This window comes from Hippocampus zosterae, chromosome 3, assembly GCF_025434085.1.
Source record: "Hippocampus zosterae strain Florida chromosome 3, ASM2543408v3, whole genome shotgun sequence".
Classification (NCBI taxonomy): Eukaryota; Metazoa; Chordata; class Actinopteri; order Syngnathiformes; family Syngnathidae; genus Hippocampus; species Hippocampus zosterae.
In genome coordinates, this window is record NC_067453.1 from 24,304,940 (window position 1) to 24,329,251 (window position 24,312).

Genomic DNA, 24,312 nt, shown 5'->3' on the forward strand with positions numbered 1-24,312 from the left:
CAGTTACGTTCACACGTGCAAATTTATACCGGTGCTGCTTCGCAAACTAGCATTTGCTGTGGAGCAAATATTTGACCCACCTCCCTGAGGTGGGTCAAATTTGGTCCGGTATAAGCTCTTTTCCGGGGCTACGCCGGAGCTAATTTGCACGTGTGAACGCTCTACTGGGTCAGCACCGGACCAAATCTTGCCGTGTGAACAGCCCTATTGTGTGTAGCCAGCCGTGCTTATGCCTGCTTTCTTGTGATTTCTTTGCATATCTCCAAAAATACTCATTTAGATCGAGTTTTAGATTCCACTGTCCCTTGACATAAACTACACTGCTGTATACGGTACCGGTGACCCACTAATAAGACAATTTCCCCGCCTGCGGTTGAGTGAAAATGAAAACATGAACCTTTGCCACTATTTGCGGAAATACGGCACTTACTTTCTCCTCTGGTATTACTGAAACGTAGTAACATCCATTTTGTTGCACTGTTTGTAAACTGTTGTGTTCATGTTGAGTGTCAAATATGGAGAAAAGAAAGGAGGCCATCACGGTGAGGCCTCCGGCGTCCCCCGCTGGCTGCCCTTGTATGACGGTAGAAAGGGTAAGTAGCGGAAGAAGCGAAAGCGCCGCCAGATGACGTTGCAGAAGGGAATGTCATAGCACGACTCGTCGCACGTGGTCTGGCTTCCCTGGTTTGCCGTGTGCTGCTGCCACTTGCGAAGGCCTCGCTCCTCTGCGCTGCCTGGGGGAGGAAGAAAAACACCGCGGGCTGCTTAATTGATACTTTTGAGGATTTTTTTCGTGAATAAATGTGCCCCCCCACGGCCACCCGCCATGCTGATGTAAGCCACGTACACTCACATGGCTTTTTCAGCAAGCAATGAGCAACTTTAACTCATTCACTGCTAGGCAGAGGAAAAAGTCAACTTAGATGTTAAGACAGGTCCAGAGAAGAGAGAGTATATTGATAGAAGGGCGGTGACTATGGAACTGCAGAGAAGGTTGATAGTTGTAGTAAGAAAATACATGAGGACAGTTTGTGTATGAGAGGAAAATGATGACTTGCTCTGGCAACTCCTGACAGGAGAAGCCAGAAGGAAAACATGATGACAGCAGGTCCTCGGTTTACGATGATACCAACATCCTGGTTTCTGTAAAGAGGAGCTTAGGAGTAATCATTTAAATATTCAAGATTCATGTTGGGAGATAAACTTGGTCTAGAATAATGCTGTGCACAAATATATGTTTAGATTTCATGGATCGGTGACTTTTTTAAGTATCTAGGGATAGGGTCCACCCCAAAAAATTGACGTCACGTTGAGCGAATCGCAAATGAATAGAGGTTCGCTGTATCTGTCAAGAAAAAAAAAAACATATTTCTAACTTGATGATTTCAGGAGAGATGAAGCAAATCCCATAAGGGGCAAAAACAAAAAGCACACGATCATATTACCCAGTCTTATGTCGACAGAGAACAGGGCACATTAATCTTACCTGGAATGGTGTTGTCCAGAATGAAACCAAAGAAGCCGCCAATGAACATGTGTGTCGTGAAGAGCACCACAATGATCTGGTCTAGTTCCTTGATTCCTTCAAAAGACAGCACACGCACACGCTTTAACGCTTGTAAAGATGGAATGTAACCGATGTAAATTATGGACATCCACAGAGGGCCCAGAGGTCAGAGTGAAGTGGTGCCGATCGGAGCAGTGGTTCTTGAATGAGGGTAGAATAAGTTGAACTTTCTTCCCTCGTTAATTTGACATGACGAGAATGTTCCAGTTTGGTTCTTGACAAGATTATGACTTTATTTTCATTCTGAGAAATGTATTGCCATTTTACAACTTTGTTTCCCAAAAAACATTTCATTCCTATGGCGCTTAGGGGTACATGTGGTAGTTATTTTAATTGGTGTGAGGATTATGAGGGCATTCGAGGGAAAACTGTCTCTCGTCTCGAATGAATGGATTACAGGAGAACACAAGCACGGGTAGGCTCGATGAGGAAAAGCCTCAGCACCCACGGTTCAGTTTATTATTTTAATTGGTATTGGTAAACATATCAGTAAAAGAAGAATCCTGGTCGTGTGTATTTTTAATAGTGGTTGTAAAAGTCGGATTAGAAGCAAGTGTTATAAATAGTAGTTGTAACAGGAGTAAAAAATAAAAAAGATTGTCTGGTTGAAGTAAGTAGTATTCGTGATAGCACAGCTACTTAGCAGGAGCAGAACTTGGAGTAGTAGAAGTAGCAAAAGTTTTGAACGCTCTAGTGTAGTAGAAGTGTTGCAGTCATTTCAATAGGGAATAAGCGATGAAACCCAGATTTATCAAAAAAGTAAATGAACAGAAGATTGGACTTCTTAGAATGTACTGTTCACCTGTCACGGTGAATATGTGACCGCCTCATGAAGCATCCCTTCAAGTTCACAACGCCGGTCAAAATTTCAGGACCTTTTCTCAACTTGTCTGGCAGGCGGTCGGGGCAACGGAGCGAGCCACAGGGCTCTCCTCCGCCAAGCATTGCTTATCTGAGACAGGCAGATTACAGAGGGGCGGGAGCGCCAAGAGGATTGGGATGCTAAGCGGCCTAGACCTGACAGCGGCAGACCAGCCCCACCGCAGATAAGCACTTTCCTCAGAAGATACCGAGAGCACCATCTTAGGGTTAGTGCCCCTTTTGTTTGCGGCTTCCCGTTCACGTTTGTCATGCCTCGCCAAATGATGAACTTGGTGTCACATTGAAAGATTGCACGTTCAGGCTTTGCTTCTGTGTCAGGTGCTCTAATACACAAGGGTCCCCACCCACCGGTCCTCGAACCATGAGCCACGGCCCATTTTCTGGACCGGACCCTCCGAGCTGTGAGCAAATTTAAGTCATCAGACGTGGTGGAAATGTGCACGTTTCTACACAATGTGTTGTTGTCCTCGCACCTATGTACAGAACAAACTATTCAATTTCCCCAGTGTGGGACAAATAAAGGATATCATCCTACCTTATTAATATTTGAAGAAATTTTCAGGGAAAAAAAGATTATTTCGGCGGCCCAGTGGTTTGTGCGTCGACCCCACAGTTCAATTCCAGCTCTGGCCTTCCTGTGTGGAGTTTGCGTGTTCTCCCAGGGCTTGCGTGGGTTTTCTCCGGGTACTTCGATTTCCTCCCCCATTCCAAAAACATTCATGGCAGGCTGTTTGAACAGTCTAAATTGTCCCTAGGTGACAGTGTGAGCGTGGATGGTTGTTCATCTCTATGCCATACAATTGGCTGGCTACCGGTTCGGGGTGTCCCCCCGCCTACTGCCCGAAGATGGCTGGGATAGGCACCAGTACCCTTGTGAGGATAAGCGGATCGGAAAATGGATGGATGGATGGATGGAAAAGATGATTGTTATACTAGTAGTAGAACAACAAAATGTTGTGGTCATGGGATGTGGTAGTTGTAGTTGAAGTATAGCAGGGAGTAGTAGTCTGACAAGGATGAATAGTATTGGTGGGACACTGAAAAAAAGTACATATTCTACCCCTACATTGCAAATGGACGCTTAACTGGCCTAATGGTAGTTCGAACATGTACAGTGAAACCCCGCTATGCTACCACCTCATTTAAACGACCACCTTAAAAATACGACCGGTTTTGTACAGTAACAAATAGAACGCCTATGTATTGTATTGTATTGAAACCCTAGAAATGAGACCACCCCGGAATTCAGAATTGCAACCGCAATATCCGGTCCCAGGAAGCTATCGCCTCATAATTGCGATCAGGTGTGAAAATGGCAGCAAGCAAGAAGAGAATTGATTTGACCCTACAACAGAAAATTGAAGTTATTCGAGCCAGTGAGCAGCCAGGATCGAGCCAGCGAACATTGGCTGAGGGGTTTGGAGTTGGAAAAACTCAAATCCAAACCATTTTGAAGAAGAAACGGGAGCTCCTAGACGCATACCAAGCAAACGCTAGCTCTTCTAGAAAACGCCTGTGCTACCGAAGTGACTACGACGACGTGGACGAGCTAACTTGGCGATGGTTTCAGAAAGCGCGCAGTCAGAATATCCCTATCAGCGGACAGATGATCCAGGAACAGGCACGAGAATACGCGATGGAGCTTAAAAAGGACGAAGTCTTTAAAGCGTCCAACGGTTGGCTGGATCGTTTCAAAACAAGGCACAACATTGGAGGCGCTAAGCTGTCAGGAGAGCGAGCCAGCGTAGATCCTGAGACAGTCCATCTCTCTATCGAGCTCTACCTGATAAATCACTTGTGATCAAGGGTAGTGATTGTGCTGGTGGAAAGAAAGCTAAAGAGCGTTTAACCGTAGTTATGTGTGTAAGTGCCACAGGAGAGATTGAGAAGCCGTTAGTTATTGGCAAGAGTGAAGCCTCGCTGTTTCAAAAATGTCGACATCAAAAATCTGCCTGTGTTGTGGACAGCAAATCGTAAAGCATGGATGACGAGTGAAATTTTTCACGAATGGCTGACAGCGTTCAATGCAAAGATGCAGAAAAAGAAGAGACGCGTGTTGTTGTTGCTGGACAATGCACCCTGTCACCCAGCTGCTTTGGAATTCTCTAATGTCACGCTGCAGTTTTTACCAGCGAACACTACATCAGTGTTGCAACCACTAGATCTGGGCATCATCCAGAACATGAAGTGCCACTATCGTACGTCTCTCCTTCGTGCTGTACTGTGCCAAATGAAAAAGGGCTCTGCATCAGAAATTTCAAAGGGCATCAACGTTTTAGATGCATGCCATTGGATTCATACTGCAGTCCAGAATGTGAAGGCACACACCATAAAGCGTTGCTTTGAAAAAGCTGGTGTTATTTCAGAAGAGGGCAGCATCTGCAGTGACACTCCCGACGAAGGTGACAGTCTCACACAGCTTGGTGAGCTCTTGCAAGACACAGTGGACCATCTGCATCTGGAGAGCTCCTTATCCCTCAACGAGTACACCACAGTAGATGAAGAGGCACCAGCTATTGAAGATCTCCAACAGGGATGGGAGAAAGACTTAGTAGAGGAGTATAAAACAACCAAAACTTCAGCCACCAGAGGAGAAACCGTGTAGTCAGACGATGAGGAGCCAGATGAGCCATGTCCAGCAGAACCGTTGATCAAAAGCTACACGGAAGCAATGAAATGGGCCGGGGAATTGAAGCAGTTTGCTATTGTCAACAGTCTAGACTCCATCCGTTGCAACATTATGTCTGTAGAGTCTGGACTGCAAGAGGCTGCTTTGAAACACAATAGCAAGAAACGACAATCTACTTTGGATAGTTACTTCTTCTAAGAACCATAGTTTGTAGCTGTAATTTTTTTTCTCTTGCCGTATACATACATAGACTATTCAAATGCTTAAATTTCTTTTGTGTACAATACAGTTGCATGTACAATCCATCATTTATTACTCATTGTGTATACATGATGCTACAGTATATTGTTGCATGTGAGCCACATTACTTCTGCATTATCATTACTGCATGCCACTTCAGAAATAAGACCACCTTGAGCAGTAACATAGGTGGTCTTATTTCTGAGGTTACACGGTATTCAATATCCCTGATATCCAGCTTCATTTGGACATGAGGGATAGGTAATCAGTACCCTAACAGCTTGCCATCGGCGTCTCCTAAAGGTGGAGCTGCGCAGTTCAGAACTGACAAAGCGAGTTACAAATATCCATTCCTTGAAATCCTTACTTCAGCCCAAACAAACGAGCAGGCAAAAGCAGACGTTAAGGCAATTAGGTACGTGAAATCTGGGCCAGGGGACTCAAAGGGTGAGTGAGCAGCCATTGCCATCTGGGCCCCGTGGGATTTAGGAAGGCCTTTTGGGTTTTATGGGAGATTAAGGACTGGCACGACCGCTGCTATCCTGCGGAGGTACATAATCTGCCAGCCCACACTCCCATTCATCAAACATGCATTTTAAATATTTAAAATATTAATGTCGTGACTGCCCTGCATGTTTTTTGTGAAAGTTGCAAATGAACAATACAATTTGACGATTTAAAACCCATCAAGACAAAAATTAAAATGTAAAAAAAAAAAAAGGGAGAGCTCATTTATTGCCAACGACTGAAATTTATGCCTGTTTGGATGCCAGACAATCCCGTGTGTGTGTGTGTGCGCATGCATGCATGTGTGATGTATGATCTATTTATCTATCCACCCATCCATTTTCTGAACCGCTTTATCCTCACGAGGTTCGCAGGTGTGCTGGAGCCCATCCCAGCTATCTTCAGGCAGTTGGCGGAGTACACCCTGAACTGTTTGCCAGCCAATTGCAGGGCACACAGAGACAAACAATCAACCGCGCTCACACTCACATCTTGGGACAATTTCGAGTGTTCCATGAACCCGCCACGCATGTTTTTGGAATGTGGGAGGAAACCAGAGTACTCGGCGAAAAGGCACAGAGAGAACACGCAAAGTCCACACAGGGAGGCCGGAATCGAACCCTGTACCTTGGCACGGTGAGCCCCCCGCAGTAGTGTGAGGAAGTGAATAAGTGTAAATGTACGTGTTGGGGTGGGGGGGGGGACTAAGACCCACGTCATGGCTGGTTTTATAAGATGAGGTGTGAACTTGTATTTACCTGTGTCGATGATTCCGGAGTTGGAGTGAAACCATGTGGGCAACACAAGACCGCTGAACGTGGAGAAGCCAAGGATGAGCAGGTTACGAGACGAGTTGAGGTCCACATACTGAAGACACAAAAAGAGATGAACTACAGGATATCAATTTTATTGGCAGATGCAAACTATTATACGTTGCTTTTTAAATTTTCCAATGATGAAATCCATTTCGCATCATGATGTGATATGTGGCATGTTCATTGAGATTTACTGTGTACACGGATTCAAATTTTCTTCCATTTGGGAATATTGTTTTCCATGTTTGTATTTCATCAGGCTGTCCTGCTCAGATAAAGTTGTATTTTTTTTTCTTTTCGAGGAAAAAAAAGAGCTTCAAGTCGTTTTTCTCAAGATGAATTTGGATTCTTTCATGGAGGGAAAAAAGTCGAATCTTAAAAAGAAATAGAGACATTTTGGTGAGTAAAGGGATCGCAGCTGTTCGCAGTATTGCGCTCTTCTACACAGCGTTGTCGGATGTTGTTCCTGACATCTGCCAGAGCCAGCCTTCCAGCTTGGGGCTATCTGCCACCAGTGCCCCGATCTCAACTGGTGCCACTGTTGCCTTTCCCCTCTACATTTTCTGCAGTTCTCCCTTCAGTCCCTGATATTTCTCTAGATTTTCATGTTCTGATGATAGAATAAAGATAAAAGCACAACATTTTACAATTAAAGTATATATAAGAGATACCAGTTTTTTGCAATGAACAACATCAAGGAATAACTAGAACTTGATGGAATTGTTTTGCTGCGTGATGCGTTTGAACCCAACTTGAACTGAAAAATCGCGGAAAAAAAAGTTCAAAGAGGAAATGAACATGAACAAAAACAATAACTGGACTCAAATCAAAAATACCCGATGCGGTACATAATGCTCGCTACTTTTTTCCCACACAAGCTTTTGCGGTTTTGACCATGTGAATGACAAATCACTAGTAAGGATCATTCTAAAACACATTTTTGTCCTTGTTTTTATCTATTCTTAAAGTGGTGCTGTCTGCAGGAATCTCTTCCTTGTTTTCATGAGCTTTCAATACCCGCATGTCAAGAGAGCCATTTAGCAATACGTTTCTGTGTTTCCTACAGAATGCTGCTTTGCGGCTCGGTATAGACGGGGGAAAGTACAACGTGGGAAAGATTTCTTGATGTTTTTGTCGGTTTTCCCTGATTGAAGAAGCAAACAGATTCTCCCTTGCTAAGAATTCTGGGAACCGGGACACGAATGGCGAATACTGCTGTGAAACATGAAAACAACCAAATGGTTGAGTACATTCTTTTCAGTCACGTCTGTCTTTCGTGAGCTTGTTTGACGTTTCTTTTTTTGTTTTCAAAATAATTTCCACATGATGTAGGGAGGGTGCGGTATTTATTGCTTAATAGTCGATGCTTGCCCATAATTACTTCCAAATGCCTGCAAATGATTTCTTCCCCTTGAAGTGATAAATGCAAAGGCGCTGTTCACGTCATCTCTGACAGACAATACGTGTGTGACCGGATTACCATTTAACTGAGCAAAATTCAGTGTGTCTTGTTAATGTTAATGGAGCTATTTCTGTAATAATTTAAACAACATGCTTGTCTTCTGGTTGCATCTGTGATTGGCTGAATGTACCTGGCCAGCACATTCTGGTAGCTTATGCCGAGTAATGATCTGTACCATCAGGTTTAAAAAAAAACAAAAAAAAAAAACGTTCAGATGCAGATGATAGTGTGGAGCAAAAAGTATTCATTTATGCATTTGTTTGTATATTTATCTACTTTACATGGGTCAACACTGTGAAATAATTACAGTGGTACCTCTACTTACGAAATAATTACAGTGGTACCTCTACTTACGAAATTAATTGCTTCTGGGAGAAATTTCTTAACGAGACAATTTTGTAAGTAGAGACGCGTTTTCCATGTAAATTCCCTAATCCATTCCAAGCCCCACTAAAATTCAGACATTAACGTTTTCTAAAGCGTAAAAATGCAGAAAAATATGTACCAAATAATTGTTACAATTCAATTATTGCACAATAAATGAGAGTTGTGCATAATGTAAAAAACAAAGAATAGAGTAATGTAAAGGATCAAAACGATGGTCATTTAACTTTTGACTGCATTCTCCTCATTTTTTGCCCTCTTTCATTCATATTCCCTCTCAGAAGTGGTTTTTGCCTGCCGTTTTGTCAAGAACTGATTCAAAGGATGTTTGTTTTTGTTGGCTTTTAACAATCCTTTGAAAATGTTCAAGTCAAGTCAACAGTATTTATAGAGCACTTTCAAACAGCCATCGCTGCATACAAAGTGCTGTACATGGAGCGATTTAACATGCACAAACATCAAAACACAAACAAGGCAAACATCAGCAGAGTGAGCGATCACCCGACTGCTGAACACTTTTTCTGGGTGATTCACATTTACGTAAAACTATCGGAACACCTCATGGCCCGAGGGGTGCATGAGGAGGACGCTGCATAGAGCGACGTGTCTCTCCACACACATTGACATATCCTGTGGAAGTCTCTCTTAGCCAATGGGATGCCAGGATAAAATTGTACTTGAGGAAATTAGAATCTAATGTACCATATACCACAAACATTTCTCACATAATTCCCACAAAAATGAAGGCCTCTCCCTGAATAAAATCACCCAGCTCACTATTTCAGGTATGCAGACAGTGTGTAAATCAATGGCAACATTTTTTTTTTTTTTTTGTATTGTGAATTGTGCGTCTGCCTACCTGCAGATTTGATATGCCTACGGCGGCAATCATTCCAAACATAATGAGAAACATGCCCCCGATAACTGGATCTGGGATCGTAATAAAAACGGCTCCAAACTTCCCAAAGATTCCCAGGACAATCATGAGAATTCCAGTCGTCTGGAGTACCAGTCTGCTGCCAACCTAGGGTGCACAGCACAAGGGGGAGGTAAGTTAGGGGAAGGGGTGGTGTTAGTGATAGAACAGTCTTTCATCATAGGCAAAACTAGCATCAGAGAACCCATGCCCAAAAGTACAAAGCCTTTGGAGAGCTTCCTTTAAGTTGGTCTCGGGCAGTGTGCCGCAGACTTGGCTTCAGATAGCAGACATGTTGAGTGCATCAAATGTATAGTCAACATTTTAATTTCTTAGCAGTTTTTAGAATATTATTCTAATGCATTTGCAGTCTGACCAAAATAAATTGCATTCATACTGTGGATCCAAGTTGGAAGTGGATCAGTAAAATATGACTAGAAGGCTTTGACCAGCTATGACTAGAAGGCTTTGACCAGCGGCATGTTGATCGACAGGTTAGCTTGTCAGACTCTCATTACAGAGGTCCACAGAGTTCCATCTGGCAAAGGCTAAAGCACGCCCGCAACCCTCGTGAGGATAACCGGCTCAGATAGTGGAGGGATGAGGCTTTGACCACAGCTACCTTGGATTAGAACCATTTCCCATGATCATCAAATCCTTAAATTGGCAATTGAGCATAGATACTGGATGTTTTCAGGACCTGACGAGGCTTGACATAATCTTGAAATAACCCGATCCCTCAGACTCTAAAACCAAACCAATCCTAACTCCACCCAGCCCCAACCCTTCATTTCCTAATGCAAACCATCCCCACAAAATTGTAACCATAACTCCTTAACTCTTGACCCTAACTAACAGTCACTAAAACCACCCAAAGCCACAATCAAATTCCGTACCAAATTTAGCTCCCTAACTCCTAAACAATATGAACCCCTTCGCCCTCTACCCTAACGTCGAACCTGAATTGCAGGTAATCTGTGGCAAGCCGTCTCTATCCTCACCGGTCCATTTAACAATATGTTGCCCATAGTACAACGTGATCCAGACGTGTCCCTAGGAAAGATCACTTCAGTCATCACTTGACTTGACTAAGCTGGCGCTTAACGCCAGGAATTATTTTTCCAAGGAGAAATTAGAGAGGAGCAACATGAGCTGCTGCAGAGGCAGAGAAGTGTTTTGCCTCCATGTTAAGAAGTATCCTGTCAACAGCGCTGTCATATCAGGCAGAAATTGGAAAAGTAATGAACACCTCAGATGTGCTGCGTTCAGCTTTTTTCGGTGCATTGATGCATGCTGCTGTTGATTTTGATAAAGCAGGGTACGGCCCCTGGATGATCATCTGTCAATCAAAGGACTGACATGTCCTCTTATTGCTGTCCAATGAAAACCACATCTCACCTTCAGTCCAGGAACAGTAAACAAAAGATGATTGCAACACCGCACTGTACTTTTATTTTGCATCCGCAACCGCATGCATATTATTAATACGGGTATTTATTAGTTGTAAAAAACATCCTGTTTGTACTCTTTATTTTGAGACTGGGCATCTCTTAAAACTCATGAAATGCAGTTCAGTGACATTTATGGCCTTTGCTGTTGTAATTTACGATAGCTCTCAGCACAGACAGATGCCTTGTACTGGCAACTTGAGAGTTTCAAGATCGGGCGTCACATTTGTGTTGTAACCCTGAGTTAGGATTTCTGGACTAAATCAGGTATAAAATGTAGGGTTCAAGTCAGGGTCACAGTCTAAAATTGCAATAAAAATCTGGGTCAGGGTTAGAGAGTCAGGTTTTGAATAAGGGGTTTTAATCCTAGCTAAAATCGTAGAAGTAGAGCTTTAAACCTACTGGAGTTGCAGTCAGGGTTTTCTAGATGTAGTAGGGATTAAGAAGCAAAGTTTCAAACCTGGTTTACTGGGTTGCAACTTTGGCCTCAAGTGAGATTACGGTTTCAAATCAGAGTCAGAGTTTCAATAAAGGGTCGGAATGTTTGTTTATTTATTTGTTTGTCTATTTGCAAGAATTTAAAACAAGAGTTAGGGTTTTAAGGTTAAGTTTCAATCCAGTGTTGTACCTTGGAACAAGAGTCAAGGTTTCAAAGCAAAGTTGAAAGTCAGGCTTAGGGTATCATTCGTGTACTTTTGTAGCACTTAGGCAGCATCTCAAATGTCACGCCAGTGCATTTCTGATACAGTATTAGATGGACATTTATTGGCAAACGCTGCCGCCGCCGACCCGACAATTGAAGCTGCTTCCTGCAACTTCGTGATCTTTTGAGATAAAACAAACAGCAACCCTGCTGTGTCCCTTGCGAATCTCTCAACGCCCTGCTTGAGTGGTTGACAGTAAACGGCGTTGTTCGAAACACTAGTTCTTACAAGGAGAAATTGGAGAGTAGCAGCGGCAAATATTTAATGTGATAAAGAGTCGCATACATGTTTATTTCCTTCGCACAGTGACCCAACACCCTTCGTTAAGAGCTATAACTTGTTTGAAATTGCCCACTTTCCCAGTTAAAACGATCAATATAACGCAATGATCCCAAAGCAGTTGTTCATTGTCAAGTGATTTGTTTAAAAAATGTATTAACTCTGTTTTGAAGATGCCATTCCTTTTCTGAAGCACTTATCCTTGTGGAGTCATCAATCCGTCCACTTGTACATGCTGCTAACTCGCGCTAAGCTAGCTGGTATATTTTCATGTCACAGATTAAATATTTATTGATTGCATTCATTCACATTTGGCAGGCTTGTTCGCAACACTCTTCTCTGCCATGTACCAAATTGGTAAGACATTTTTATTTTCACTTATTTTTTCCCCAAATTAACTCATCTGTTAGTCATTTATTTTTAAGCATTGGGTTGAAAATTTTTGAAATTACCTGCTCGTGGATCAGTTTTTGGGTTGTGTTTTAGGTTCAAATTATTACTATGGGCACCGTTTATTTATTTATTTAGGAGGGGCAATTTCATGCAGTTTTTCACTATATGTTGTTCCCATCTCACTAAAAACTAGGTGAATTCATGAATAGCTAACCGCATATGGAAAGGGTTTCACAGTACCTTGGTGATGCCTAGTGCAGCGATGTTCTGGCTGTAGGAGGTGGTCCCATTGCCCGTCCCCCATAAACCAGCCAAGATACAGCCGATGCCCTCAACGGCGATGCCGCGGTTGATGGCATGGGTCGGCGGTGGCGGTGCGCCCGACAGCCGGGCACAGGCGTAGTAGTCGCCAATCGACTCCATGGTGGATGCCAAAACACCTGCCATCATGCCTAGCACCGATGACACGCTGACAGTTGGCAAGCCCCACTGACCTGCAAAAAGTGTATTTCAGGATTGTCAATTTTTCAGGAAAATGAAGGGTGTGTGTTATTGAAAATCCCATTTAATTCAGACCAGGAGATTGTAATCTTTTTTGCTCAAGTTTGTTTTTAAAACCGACAGACGGGCCACATCATTTCAGGGCTGCACACATCCAGACGTGGATATTTCTTCATTTATGTTTATATGGGAAGGGTCTAACATGCCGTGCGTGCTGGCTTCTATGTGCAGTCTGACAGAAGGACACAGAATTGGAGCGCCCTTACTGTATGTACGGGTCGGAGCATTAAAACACAGACTTGCTCTGTGCCATCGGACACACATTGAAAAAAACGGGGGCATATGCGAGCATTTCGGGTGGTATGTTGAGCCCAGCATTCGCAGGTGTGGTTGGGGGGGAACATGAATGTACAGAATTTAAAATATGTAAAATGATTTGTTTCTATGATTAATCGGTTGTTCTCATTTTTAACTGAATTATAATTCATTTAAATATAATTGGTTAAGCAATTGTAACTAAACTATAATGTAAACCATACATTTTTCACAGAGGTTATTGTTTACAACAAATCCCATAATCAATAATCTAAGACAAATTAAGAAAAGTTAAGGAAATTAATATTTTAATAAATGCTGGGTGAGCCTGACTATAGAATAAAGTGGGCTGTAGGTGGCCTATGGGCCATACTTTTCCCACCCCTGATTTAGACATTTTTTGACCACGCTTGTTTCTTTGATACACCAAAAATGTTATTGGTTGTTATAAGTGATCTCCTGCATATTTAATATAAATGATTCTTAAAAAATGAAATGAATAAAAGTCAACTTTTTTTAAACCGGTCAATTTGACCTGCTACACAACATGAGAGTTGAGGATCTGCTCACGCGCTGTGAAATGTTCAATCACTTGCAGGACTTTCCTTGTCATTATAAGAAGGAAAATCATGCTTTTGTTCTGGCACATAAGGCGTCTTTCAGCTTCAATGGAAAGTTTTTTTGGAACATTTATATGATTTGTTGTGGTTTTTCCTTTACAAAATCAGATTCTGTTCATGCGAAAGGCCCTGTTTTTGTTAACTGAGTGAAATCGTCGTAAGAAAAATGCTGTGTTCTGGTACCGCACTCTCCTCCGTGGGAAATTCCTCAAAGGAGACCTGTGCCGCACGTATCGAACAATGGGTTCCGATACACGTGACCGGTCCCAGACAGGCTAGCTTTCGTATTGAGTAATTAGAATGAAGTAAGATGCATGCCAAAATGTAAGCCTTCGCCAGGAGCAAGTAGTCACTACTTTAGTCTAAATACGGGGTGCCCAAACTTTTTGGATCGAAAATCTACTTTTTGATCAACTGACCTCACGGGATCTACCCTTGCTTCGCGCACACGCACACACACACACACACACACACACAAATTTAAGATGTACCTGCTTTATTTTATTTTTTAAATATTTTTTTTAGTGAAAATGAGACTGATTAGTGTGCAGTGTATATTAACACAAAAAATATATTACTAACATGTACAAAGACACACAAATGTTTGTTTTTTTTTCTTCTCGACACTCCTCGGATCTACTTGGGACCTGTCTTAGATCTACCGGTAGATCAGGATCTCCCTAATGGGCACCCCTGGTCTAAATCATCCCTACTCAAGCCATCCCAATATTTTCCAGACTCCCTGCGTCATGTTTCAGGCTAAGTGAGTTACTTATGTGTGACCTTGTGCAACTGGTTCTGGATTTTGTCAAAAGTTTGCCTTGTCACTCCAGAGGCTCGACTACCCTGTTTGCTGTGCTTATGTCATAGAAAAGTAGCGACCGATCAAATGTGTCCTCACTCTACAAACTAGACTTGCTTGTACTCAGGCGGAGCGATACCACTTTAAAATAAAATCCCCAATTCAAAAAAATATTTGCATTTTTAAGTGAAATTGATTTTATACCCTTCACTCATCCAAAAAAAAAAAAAAAAACTCCATCGCAGATTTATGCCGAGCCACACCAATCACAAAGCAAAAATGTGTTTGGGGGCGGGATATGCGACTGTGACGAAAACTTTTCTCTCTTCAATCATTGGCTTTATTCAAAAATCGATGGTGTGTTATTTAAGAGGCCCTTTTGAGGCGCAGGGTGAAGTGTTGCTTCCTCAAGGGAAACTACAATGCCTGCAGTCTTTGTCGGGGCTTGCACTTGGTGGGCAGTCTGCAGCTGCATTTTTAAGAGTCGATGCTCATGGTGCAGCCACTCCAAACGTTACCCAGAGCATTAATGGTAATGAAAGCCGGACTCGCCATTTGTCCAGCAGTGTATCGTAATTATTAATTATCGTAACAATAATTCTTAATCCATGTGGTGTTTTGAAGAAGACAACAGCGCATGTTATGAAGGCATGTGGGAGCGCTTTGAAATTATGACGGCTGGGGGGGGCATCCACAATGTCTCCTTTATGTCCGCGGCCCACGTTTGTAAAGGCGCAGCTTGCGTGTCCGCTAAACATTTATAATTGTCTCCAGTATAGGTCTTTCAGGAACTTGAGTTGATCATTGTAATTGTGCCAGCGTATGTGTTTAATCTTTGCACTTATACATGCCAGGCACTTTAGTGAGTCACTGTGCTATAGGAAGTTTGAAAAGAGCCTTTAAAATGGCTCCCTCCAAGCAAGCGCTCCCGAACCATGCGCACCAAAACCAACAGAAATTCAAACAGCTTCTTCCTTCTCGCCGTTAACTCCCTAAACAGTAACCCAAGTCTATAGTGGCTCTTTGCATTTTTGCACACCCCTGTAGAACAGTATTACCGCACTGATCATTGTAGCTCCAGCTCTCTACAGACATGAACAAATGTCGTCGATCAATATTCCACAGTCGATCAATATTCCATAGTGCAAAGATTATCTGCACCAACTGCACAGCCGTCATAGTGTGCTATTGTACCAGTGATCACTTGATCTCTGCTCGATGACTCTGCACTTTGTCGCACAGCTGTCATTGGGTGCCACTGCCGTACAATGGTAGCCTTACATTACGCAAAGCCTTTCGATACTTCATGTCATGTCCTTGTTTATCGTAGTTGCTTTTTTATTGCAATACTAGTGTAGCCTGTACTACCGGAGTTAAATCCCTTGTGTTTTCTACATACTTGGCCAATGAAGATGATTCTGATTCCGAAAAACAGATAAGAGCAAGGGCAGTGCAAATCCATTTCAGTGTGTCACATGGAAATATGTAGATTTATCATCCACAAAACGAGGGATTGCATACATATTGTATTTTTTTTTTTTTGGTGTTGTTATTTGATTGCACGGGCGGCCCGGTGGTCTAGTGGTTAGCACGTCGGCTTCACAGTGCAGAGGTACCGGGTTCGATTCCAGCTCCGGCCTCCCTGTGTGGAGTTTGCATGTTCTCCCCGGGCCTGCGTGGGTTTTCTCCGGGTGCTCCGGTTTCCTCCCACATTCCAAAAACATGCGTGGCAGGCTGATTGAACACTCTAAATTGTCCCTGGGTGTGAGTGTGAGTGCAAATGGTTGTTCGTCTCTGTGTGCCCTGCGATTGGCTGGCAACCGACTCAGGGTGTCTCCCCCGCCTACTGCCCGAAGACGGCTGGGATAGGCTCCAGCACCCCCCGCGACCCTAGTGAGGATCAAGCGGCTCGGAAGATGAATGAATGAATGAATGAATATTTGATTGCAAAAACAAGACAATCCATAATGCTATCGCTCGACTAAAGTTCCCCCAAAAGCCTGCCTTCACACGTTTAATAATCGATTCAAATAGTCGTAGCGATTCTGTTGACTGTGTGGAATTGAATCTGTGAAGTAAAGAGCACCTTCAAGCAATGGAGGCAAAAATGGACCGCACTACTTGCACAGGAAACAAGAGTCCAGAACACTGTGAAAGATGTCATTATTTTTTTTAAAAAATTCTGTCGACTACATGACTGCGTTCTGTGCTCAGTTGAATCTGTTTTCATTGTGGAGACTACTGGAACGGTGAATTTCACTTATCTATCTACGTAATCGATACACATTTGAAAACCTAATCCTTGTTCAAAACCCAAAGACAGACTTGGAATCTTAAATCGAAACCCTCACCTTGCCTTGGAATCCTCACCTGGGCTTTAAAATGGAGTGGCTGTATGTATAAATGGCGGTCTCTTTTTGTTTTTGAAAGCCCAAAAGCGGTCATGGTCACTCATCTCAAAGCACATGACAGGAAATATTAGCGTGAGTCTATACGGTATCAGCCAAACACCTAATGCAAAGTGGTTGTTTTTGGGGGTTACCTGGGTAGGGAATGTGAAACCAGGGTGAGTTGGCGATGGCATCCAGGTTAATGTCGGTCCTCGCCGAGTAACCGTATTTGTCCGGCTTGGACGGCAGCACCTCAAAGACGGTCAGCAAGAAGCAGACCAGCCAGCCGCCGCACATTCCGAACAAGGCCTGGAGTTTAAGCAGGCAAAAATTTCACGTCAGGGAAATTACGAGTGTGGGAACGCCGCTATCAGATGCAGATGGGATGAAGCCAAAGGAAAATTCTTTGAGATATTTTATTTGGACTGCCTGGATTTTGTCCGTTGACATTGAGGACGTGCTGCGCTATGTTTTGGATTATACGGGGCAGATAACGCGGAGGCATCAGGGTATGCTCTGGTTCAAGGAAGCCACATTTAAGTGGTTTTCAAACTGGAAAAGCTACTTGGATTCAAGGGTGCTCTGGCATCAAGCATTTATTTGCCTGTTTTCCTGCCTGGTGTTTTTTTTTTTTTTTGGGACTGTGAAACAAGCGTGAAACTTCGTTCACATCAGGATTTTATGACGGTCTGACTTCATGTAGTTGTGGAATTGTATGACGTCTGTTGCAGATCAGTCAGACCCACGTTTTAAACCCCTAACATTTGCTCAAAACTAGACTTACACTGATCGCAAGGATTAAAATCGCATTCTTGCGCAATTTATCAATGACATCATTGATCGTATCCACGAAATAAGACGTTACAACAAACGCAAGCTCCTTCAGTCCGGAGTTACCGTATTTTCACGACTATAAGGCGCCATTGAAAGTCTTACATTTTCTCCAAAATGGACAGGACGCCTCATGATGTGGAGCGTCTTTTGTATGCGCTGAGTTCCAAAATTTGACTGACAGCCGACACGCTGTTTATATAGAGCAGGGGTGTCCAAACTTTTTGCCAAGGGGGCCAGATTTTATGTGGTAAAATGTCGGGGGGCCGACCTTGGCTGACATTCTTTACATTGAACAACAATATTGTTCAACAAATTTTAGTAAGCCAGTCTGTTTCACATTTCCATTTTTATTTTAATTTCAACAATCTTAAGAATTTCTTTTGGTTCATTTGAAACAGGTATATCACATGCAACTGCTTATTCACTTGACTTTTTCTTAAACAGAAGTCTCCTGAGTGCAAATTGATTGATTTGAAACATAAAATGTATCACCATGACTTTTCAATAGTCACAAAACCTTTGACTCGAACAACAGGGAAATGAACAAGCAATACACATATCCACAACTGCAAGGATCATTTGAAATATGACATATCAGTCAATATAAACACGGAGTGATGTCTTGTTAACTCGTGAGTGATGCCCTATAGTGTCTAAATCAGTGGTCCTCAACTAGAAATGCTGTCGGTCCACTTTTTACCATGCCAACCAATAATGGGGGCATGAAAATAACAATTATTCACTTTGCCAGTACACAGCAAATAATGAGAGGTATTGTGTTGAGGCAGAGGAACTCTTTTATTTTGTTAAGTTGTGCCTGCTTAATAATAGAAATGGCCCTTTTAGGGAAATAAGACATTTTTTACTTTGTTAAACAGTAGTTTTCTTTTTTTCCCTTAATTTAACAAAAGCAAAATAAAATACTCATTTTACCAAAATAAATACTAAAAATGAAAACAAAAATATTATTTTCATTTGTACAATTCCCCTTTTCACATCCCCTCTGAAATCATTGAAAAATATATCAGAAGAGGAGTTAAGAACCATTTTAAATACTGACACAAGGAAGCACAGGAATGTGCAGTGCTGTTCTTCCACTAAAGGTGAATGCAATGTCTGAGGCATGCAAATATTATTTAAGGACTCCATTGGGATGTTCATTTAACATGTTGCGGTGTTCTGCTGTTAAACAGCTGCAAAGATCCCCGGGTAGACGGGAGCAAAACTGCACACAATCGAAACGTCCCGCGATTTGTCTTGTCTAATTGTCTGTGTGTGGCTCTCCTGTGCTCAAGCTGTGAGCACACTGTGGCGTCGCGCATGCGTCTGTTTCCTGACACAATCATCCAATTTGAATGCGTGACGCTGATGTATGGGCACACTTTAAGTTCAGAGGAGCCAATCAGCGCATCGTTATCGCCGACATGCCCCGTCTACCAGTTCGTCAAACATTATACACACACAGAGTCGCGCTGCTGCGTCCTCTGCAATACATCTGTTCGTGCACGCAAAAAATACAACGGATAATTTTAACAAGCGATCGCGGTAATGCGCAGATTATAGTCCAAAAATTGAAAATATATAACGTAAAAATCACTTTATAATTTATTATTTTATACAATTTGCCGAGGGTCCGGACAGAGGAGGCCCGGACAGAGGAGGTCGGCGGTCCGGTTGTGGATCGCGGTCCGCCAGTTGAGGAAGGACAGCACAGAGGCACTCATCCTGGCTGCTCAGGAACAGGCCTTGAGCACCAGAGCCATCGAGGCCCAGATATACCACACTAGACAAGACCCAAGGTGTAGGTTGTGCAAAGAGGCAACTGAGACGATCCAAAACATAACTGCGGGGTGTAAGATGCTGGCAGGGAAAGCCTACATGGAACGCCATAACCAGGTGGCTGGCATAGTCTACCGAAACATCTGTGCGGAGTATGGACTGGAAACCCCAAGGTCAAAATGGGAAACGCCTCCGAGGGTGGTGGAGAATGACAGAGCGAAGATCCTGTGGGACTTCCAGATCCAGACTGACAAGATGGTAATGGCGAACCAACCAGATATCGTGATCATAGATAAAGGGCAGAGGAAAGCCGTTGTAGTGGATGTAGCGGTCCCAAGTGATGGAAACATCAGGAAGAAGGAACATGAGAAACTCGAGAAATACCAAGGGCTCAGAGAGGAGCTGGAGAGAGCCTGGAAGGTAAAGGTGAAAGTAGTGCCTGTGGTTGTCGGAGCACTCGGGGCAGTGACCCCCAAACTAGATGAGTGGTTGCAACAGATCCCTGGAACAACATCGGACATCTCAGTCCAGAAATGTGCAGTACTGGGAACAGCAAGGATACTGCGCAGAACCCTCAAGCTTCCTGGCCTCTGGTAGAGGACCCGAGCTGAATGAGGGACGGACACCACCCGAGGGGTGAGATGAGGATTTTTTTATATATATATATATATATATATATATATATATATATATATAAAAAAATCTATATATATGTATATATATGTATGTATATGTATGTATTAGAGCTGTCAGTTTAGCACGTTTTTATTGGCATTAATTTAAATGAATTTAAAGGGATTAAATTTTTTCTCGCGAGATTAACGCGGCACACGTCACAAGCGGATGTTACTTGTTTGGAACTATTTTGTGTGGACGGTTACAGTGTTCTGCGTCCATATAAATACAGCGGGTGGAGCTTCTCTGTGTTTGTCTGACAGCGGTAGCGACCTAGCGAAAATAAAACGTCTCCAGTGTTGTCATTCGAAATGAGGTCTACACAAAAACTGTAGAGGGACTTCCGCGTAAGAAGGACCAACACAATCAACATAGCCTGACTGTGTTGGGGGGAGTAACCCCCTCCCTCTTTCAGAATGGTTTGCCCAGCAGCACGGGAGACGTGCGTGCGCTTTTTTGTACGGCGGGCAGTTTTGAATACAGCGGCACATAATGAACCCTGGTGTCCGGTGTCTTGTTATTCTTCAACAAACATACAGAAACACACTGCTGTGTTCACAGTAAACTTGAGAAAAACGAAGTATGCAACCATACCAGTATGCAAATCTACTATAGGCTGAGTACGAGTTTACCTTAGATGTGCACTTTATAATGTTATATTGCTCTGTTTTGATTTCATAAAAAAAGCTGTTAAAGCAGCTGTTGTGTGACAAAATATTGTTTTCACTGTTGTTGATGGACAGTAACATTGTGTGAGAGATTATGTGTGAATAACTGCTCCAACTGAAAAATGTTCATGTAAAATTGAAAATCAAAATTGTTATTTCAGTGAATATTTGCATTTGGCACATAGAAAACATATTCATGATTCCATGTTGATGAGAGCATTAAAATGGGTGAAAAATAGTACAAAAAATGTAAAAGGAAATTCAGAAACGATAAAAAATGTGTAATCACGATTAATTTTTTTGTTCATTTGAGTTAATTATGACAGTTGCATTTTTAATTAGATTAAATATTTTAATCGTTTGACAGCTCTAATATATATATATGTATATATATATACATGTATATATGTATATATATATATATATGTATATATATATATAGAGAGAGAGAGAGTTGCGGCGAATGGTCGTGAAAATACGGTATTCTGTTTTGCAATAGTTTTTTATGTGTGAGCCCAAAGATAATTCGTTTTTTTTTTTTTTTTAGCCATGTAGTGCCTCTTGCGAGCGGAAACACGTTGCGCTGGGGAGCGGGAGTTGCGCCTCTGACTTAATTTATTTTTTTCAAATGAATTTTCACTATGGTTTAAAGAGATGTATTGCTTCATCTTCTGATCGAATCACTGATCACGTGTCACTTTTTCAAGCTCAGTGATGGCCGATCGTCGATTGACTCCCAAACCGGTGATCGGGTAAAGTCTTTTTAAAGCCCTGACTTGGAAGGCTCATCAGCGTCTCAGAGAATCTTGTACTTTGTCGTGTAATTTAGATGGAATAGTAACAATGACTTTTTGGGTCAAATCAAATTCCTGAAGGGGATAATTCATCCTTTTCAAGCTGCCCTGTAAAAACAATCAAATGCAGCGGTGCTCTGTAATGTTGACATGGCCGCCGGGCGTTAACTTCTCTTTCACTGTCGCTTTAAAGAAGCTCATTCCGTTACGCCGGGACGCCCTCAATTGTTTGTGTAAATCATCTTAAAGCACACACTCAAAGATCCGCAGAATTTATATTGATTCTTTTTGCGTCACAACGTTCAAACCCCCGGAGCGTGAGTGACTCAGAGAGCTCTTCGGTGACTCCAAGATAACGTTCTGGCACTCGGGTCGACGCATCATTTTCAGGAAAAAACACGTGCACTGTGGCCGGGTGCATTCAACTGAGTCGCGCTTGAAGTGCTTCAGGAATCGGGCCAGCATCGCAGGTGTGTGAGTGTCAGCGGTTACTCAACAGTCATATAACAGCATAATCGTTTGTGTGGCAGAGCGCGCCGAGGGCAAAGGAGTTCATGCGTGGAAGCCGGTGACTCACCGAGAAGAGCTTGAAGAGAGGGTAATGGAACACCTTCCACTTCTTGTCCTTGTAGGCAATCAGTGGCACGTCCACTTTGCTCAGGTACTGCGAGAACAGCAGGATGAGGCACACTGTGCTGTGGGCGCACAACAGCATATCGCTATGGTTGAGTGCCAACTTACAAAAAAGACTCATTTGAGAACCAAACCTCGTCTTGCTAGCTTAACCCTGGCTCGAAAGCCCCATTTTAAATACGAGTGGGAAACCCTAACTATGTCTCCTAACCACGATTTAAAGTGCTTAACTTTGGCTTCAAGTCTTCATTTCAAGGTTTATTTTATCTGCCTCCACACCGACCTGAAGTTTGTAGAGGACGCTTTATCAATTCTAACGCCTGACACTTCTGCTCTTAATTATTTTTGCCCGAAAAACACTTGTCAGTCCAGGTGAGACTGCATTTTGTATTGTTAGATTCTTTAAAACCACATATATCTGAAATTGTTAATTGCGTTTAAAAACGTGTCATTGGAGACTCTTTATCGTCTCTAATGTTGAAAAAAAACCAGACTCTACATTAAAAAACATTACATTCATACAAACATTAAAAAAAGCAATTAATAGTCTAGACTAGTAGCGCTGGTCTGTACGAATTTCTAGCCTTTGTGCCACGCAGCTGGATATTGTATGAAGGTCCACATGGGCACCGCAAAACTCCCTCAAACGTGGCCCTCAGTGCAAACACAGATATTTCTTCGTTCAAGGCGTAGAAGCGACGTTAAGTGAGTAAAAGCGCTTCTTGAAAGCGTCTGTAGCTGTCACGTCTAGACCTCTGTGACAAAACCACTTGTACTGACAAATGCCACTTACTGGCCCAGTAAGTCAGTGGAGAAGACCAAAAAACAAAACATCAAAACACACTGCGACACAAGGGTGCAGATGTATCGTCCTTGCAATTGTGGCATAAAGCTTTTACGTGCGCCGCAGACAGACACTGGGCGTTTGTCGAAAGCAGACCCAGGGCGCTGTTCAAGGTCTCCATTTAGAACAGAGGACTGCTGATGGTAATGCTATGTGTTATTGTGAACAACGAGACTGCAGCATATCCTTGATTTTTGTTCGCCATGTCTGGGAACAGAAGACTCGCACAGATGGACGCTACATTTGTCATTGCGAAGTTGCGACTAGGTCATGGTAGTCCGCAGAGATTGAATCAAGGTTACTTTTGTCTCAGTCAATGGGAAGAGTTGCCACTAATGAGCCGTTTTGCCAACTGTTTGGTATGCAGGACAGTTGTTCAGCAGCCACCCCTGACAACAATAGCAGCAACCCTATTTTAACCACCGACGGGAAACGCCCACCAGAAAAATAAGAAATATCTTCAACAAACAAAAAAAGTTCAGTTGCCTCCATTCACCCTTTGCCCATGATGAGTAAAAACAGAAACGCAAAACACTTTAAAGTAGAGCCGCGCCCATCAAGTACACACGCTTCAAATTTGGTCGCATCGTAGTCGCATGAGCATCAGTCATAAGCTGTGCAAACTCACAGAGCAGCGATCCCCCAGTGGCCGCCTGACTTCTTGCCCGCCTCGGTGAACAGTGACAGACCGATGAGGTTGATGGTGGGCGCGATAGCCAGCGGTCCGATGTATCGCAGCACAAAGCCCACCAGGCCGGTGAAGCCCAGCGTGATCTGGACCAGCGACGACACCAAGATTGCTCCTTGGATCTGTCAAGGTTGAGACGTTTCAGTTCCTTTACATTTCAAATGATGATACTCCCTCCATGATTACGCTCCAATCGTGATGCGATTCAATTCAGTCAGGGATGAGGGTTTGATTTGCAATACTCTGTTGACAGAGCAGAGATTGATGGCTCAAAATTACCAGATGTGCTTTTAACAAATGACAGACGAACTGCCCAGGCAGACAGCCATTCAATGAATGCCCCTAAAACCCTCTGAATATACCCTGAATGGGGGATCGGATTTGTCAGCAATATTCCCCGTCTTGGTTTGGGAATTGTCATGCTACTTGCTGAGCTGCAGTCCAGTGAATGCGGAAGGTTTGCTTTTCCGACTAAGATAGGACACGCCCAAATTGGAATACAAATCGACCCAATTGTCATGTGATTCACCGCAACTGTGATAC

The 24,312-nt window shown here is 42.9% G+C and overlaps 1 protein-coding gene across 3 annotated transcripts in view; it reads right to left on the reverse strand.

Moving 5' to 3' along the window:
- Positions 1–285: 285 nt before the first annotated feature.
- Positions 286–24,312, reverse strand: part of si:dkey-106n21.1 (solute carrier family 23 member 1) — a 47,080-nt gene continuing 23,053 nt past the window's right edge. For all 3 annotated transcript variants that reach the window (XM_052061227.1, XM_052061226.1, XM_052061225.1), the window contains 8 exons: positions 23,710–23,891; positions 22,182–22,299; positions 17,007–17,163; positions 12,467–12,720; positions 9,346–9,510; positions 6,584–6,692; positions 1,487–1,582; positions 286–734 (listed from right to left, as the gene is read on the reverse strand). In XM_052061227.1, the coding sequence (XP_051917187.1) occupies positions 538–734; positions 1,487–1,582; positions 6,584–6,692; positions 9,346–9,510; positions 12,467–12,720; positions 17,007–17,163; positions 22,182–22,299; positions 23,710–23,891 (1,278 nt within the window). In that variant the 3' untranslated portion in view covers positions 286–537. The remainder of the gene's footprint in view (positions 735–1,486; positions 1,583–6,583; positions 6,693–9,345; positions 9,511–12,466; positions 12,721–17,006; positions 17,164–22,181; positions 22,300–23,709; positions 23,892–24,312) is intronic.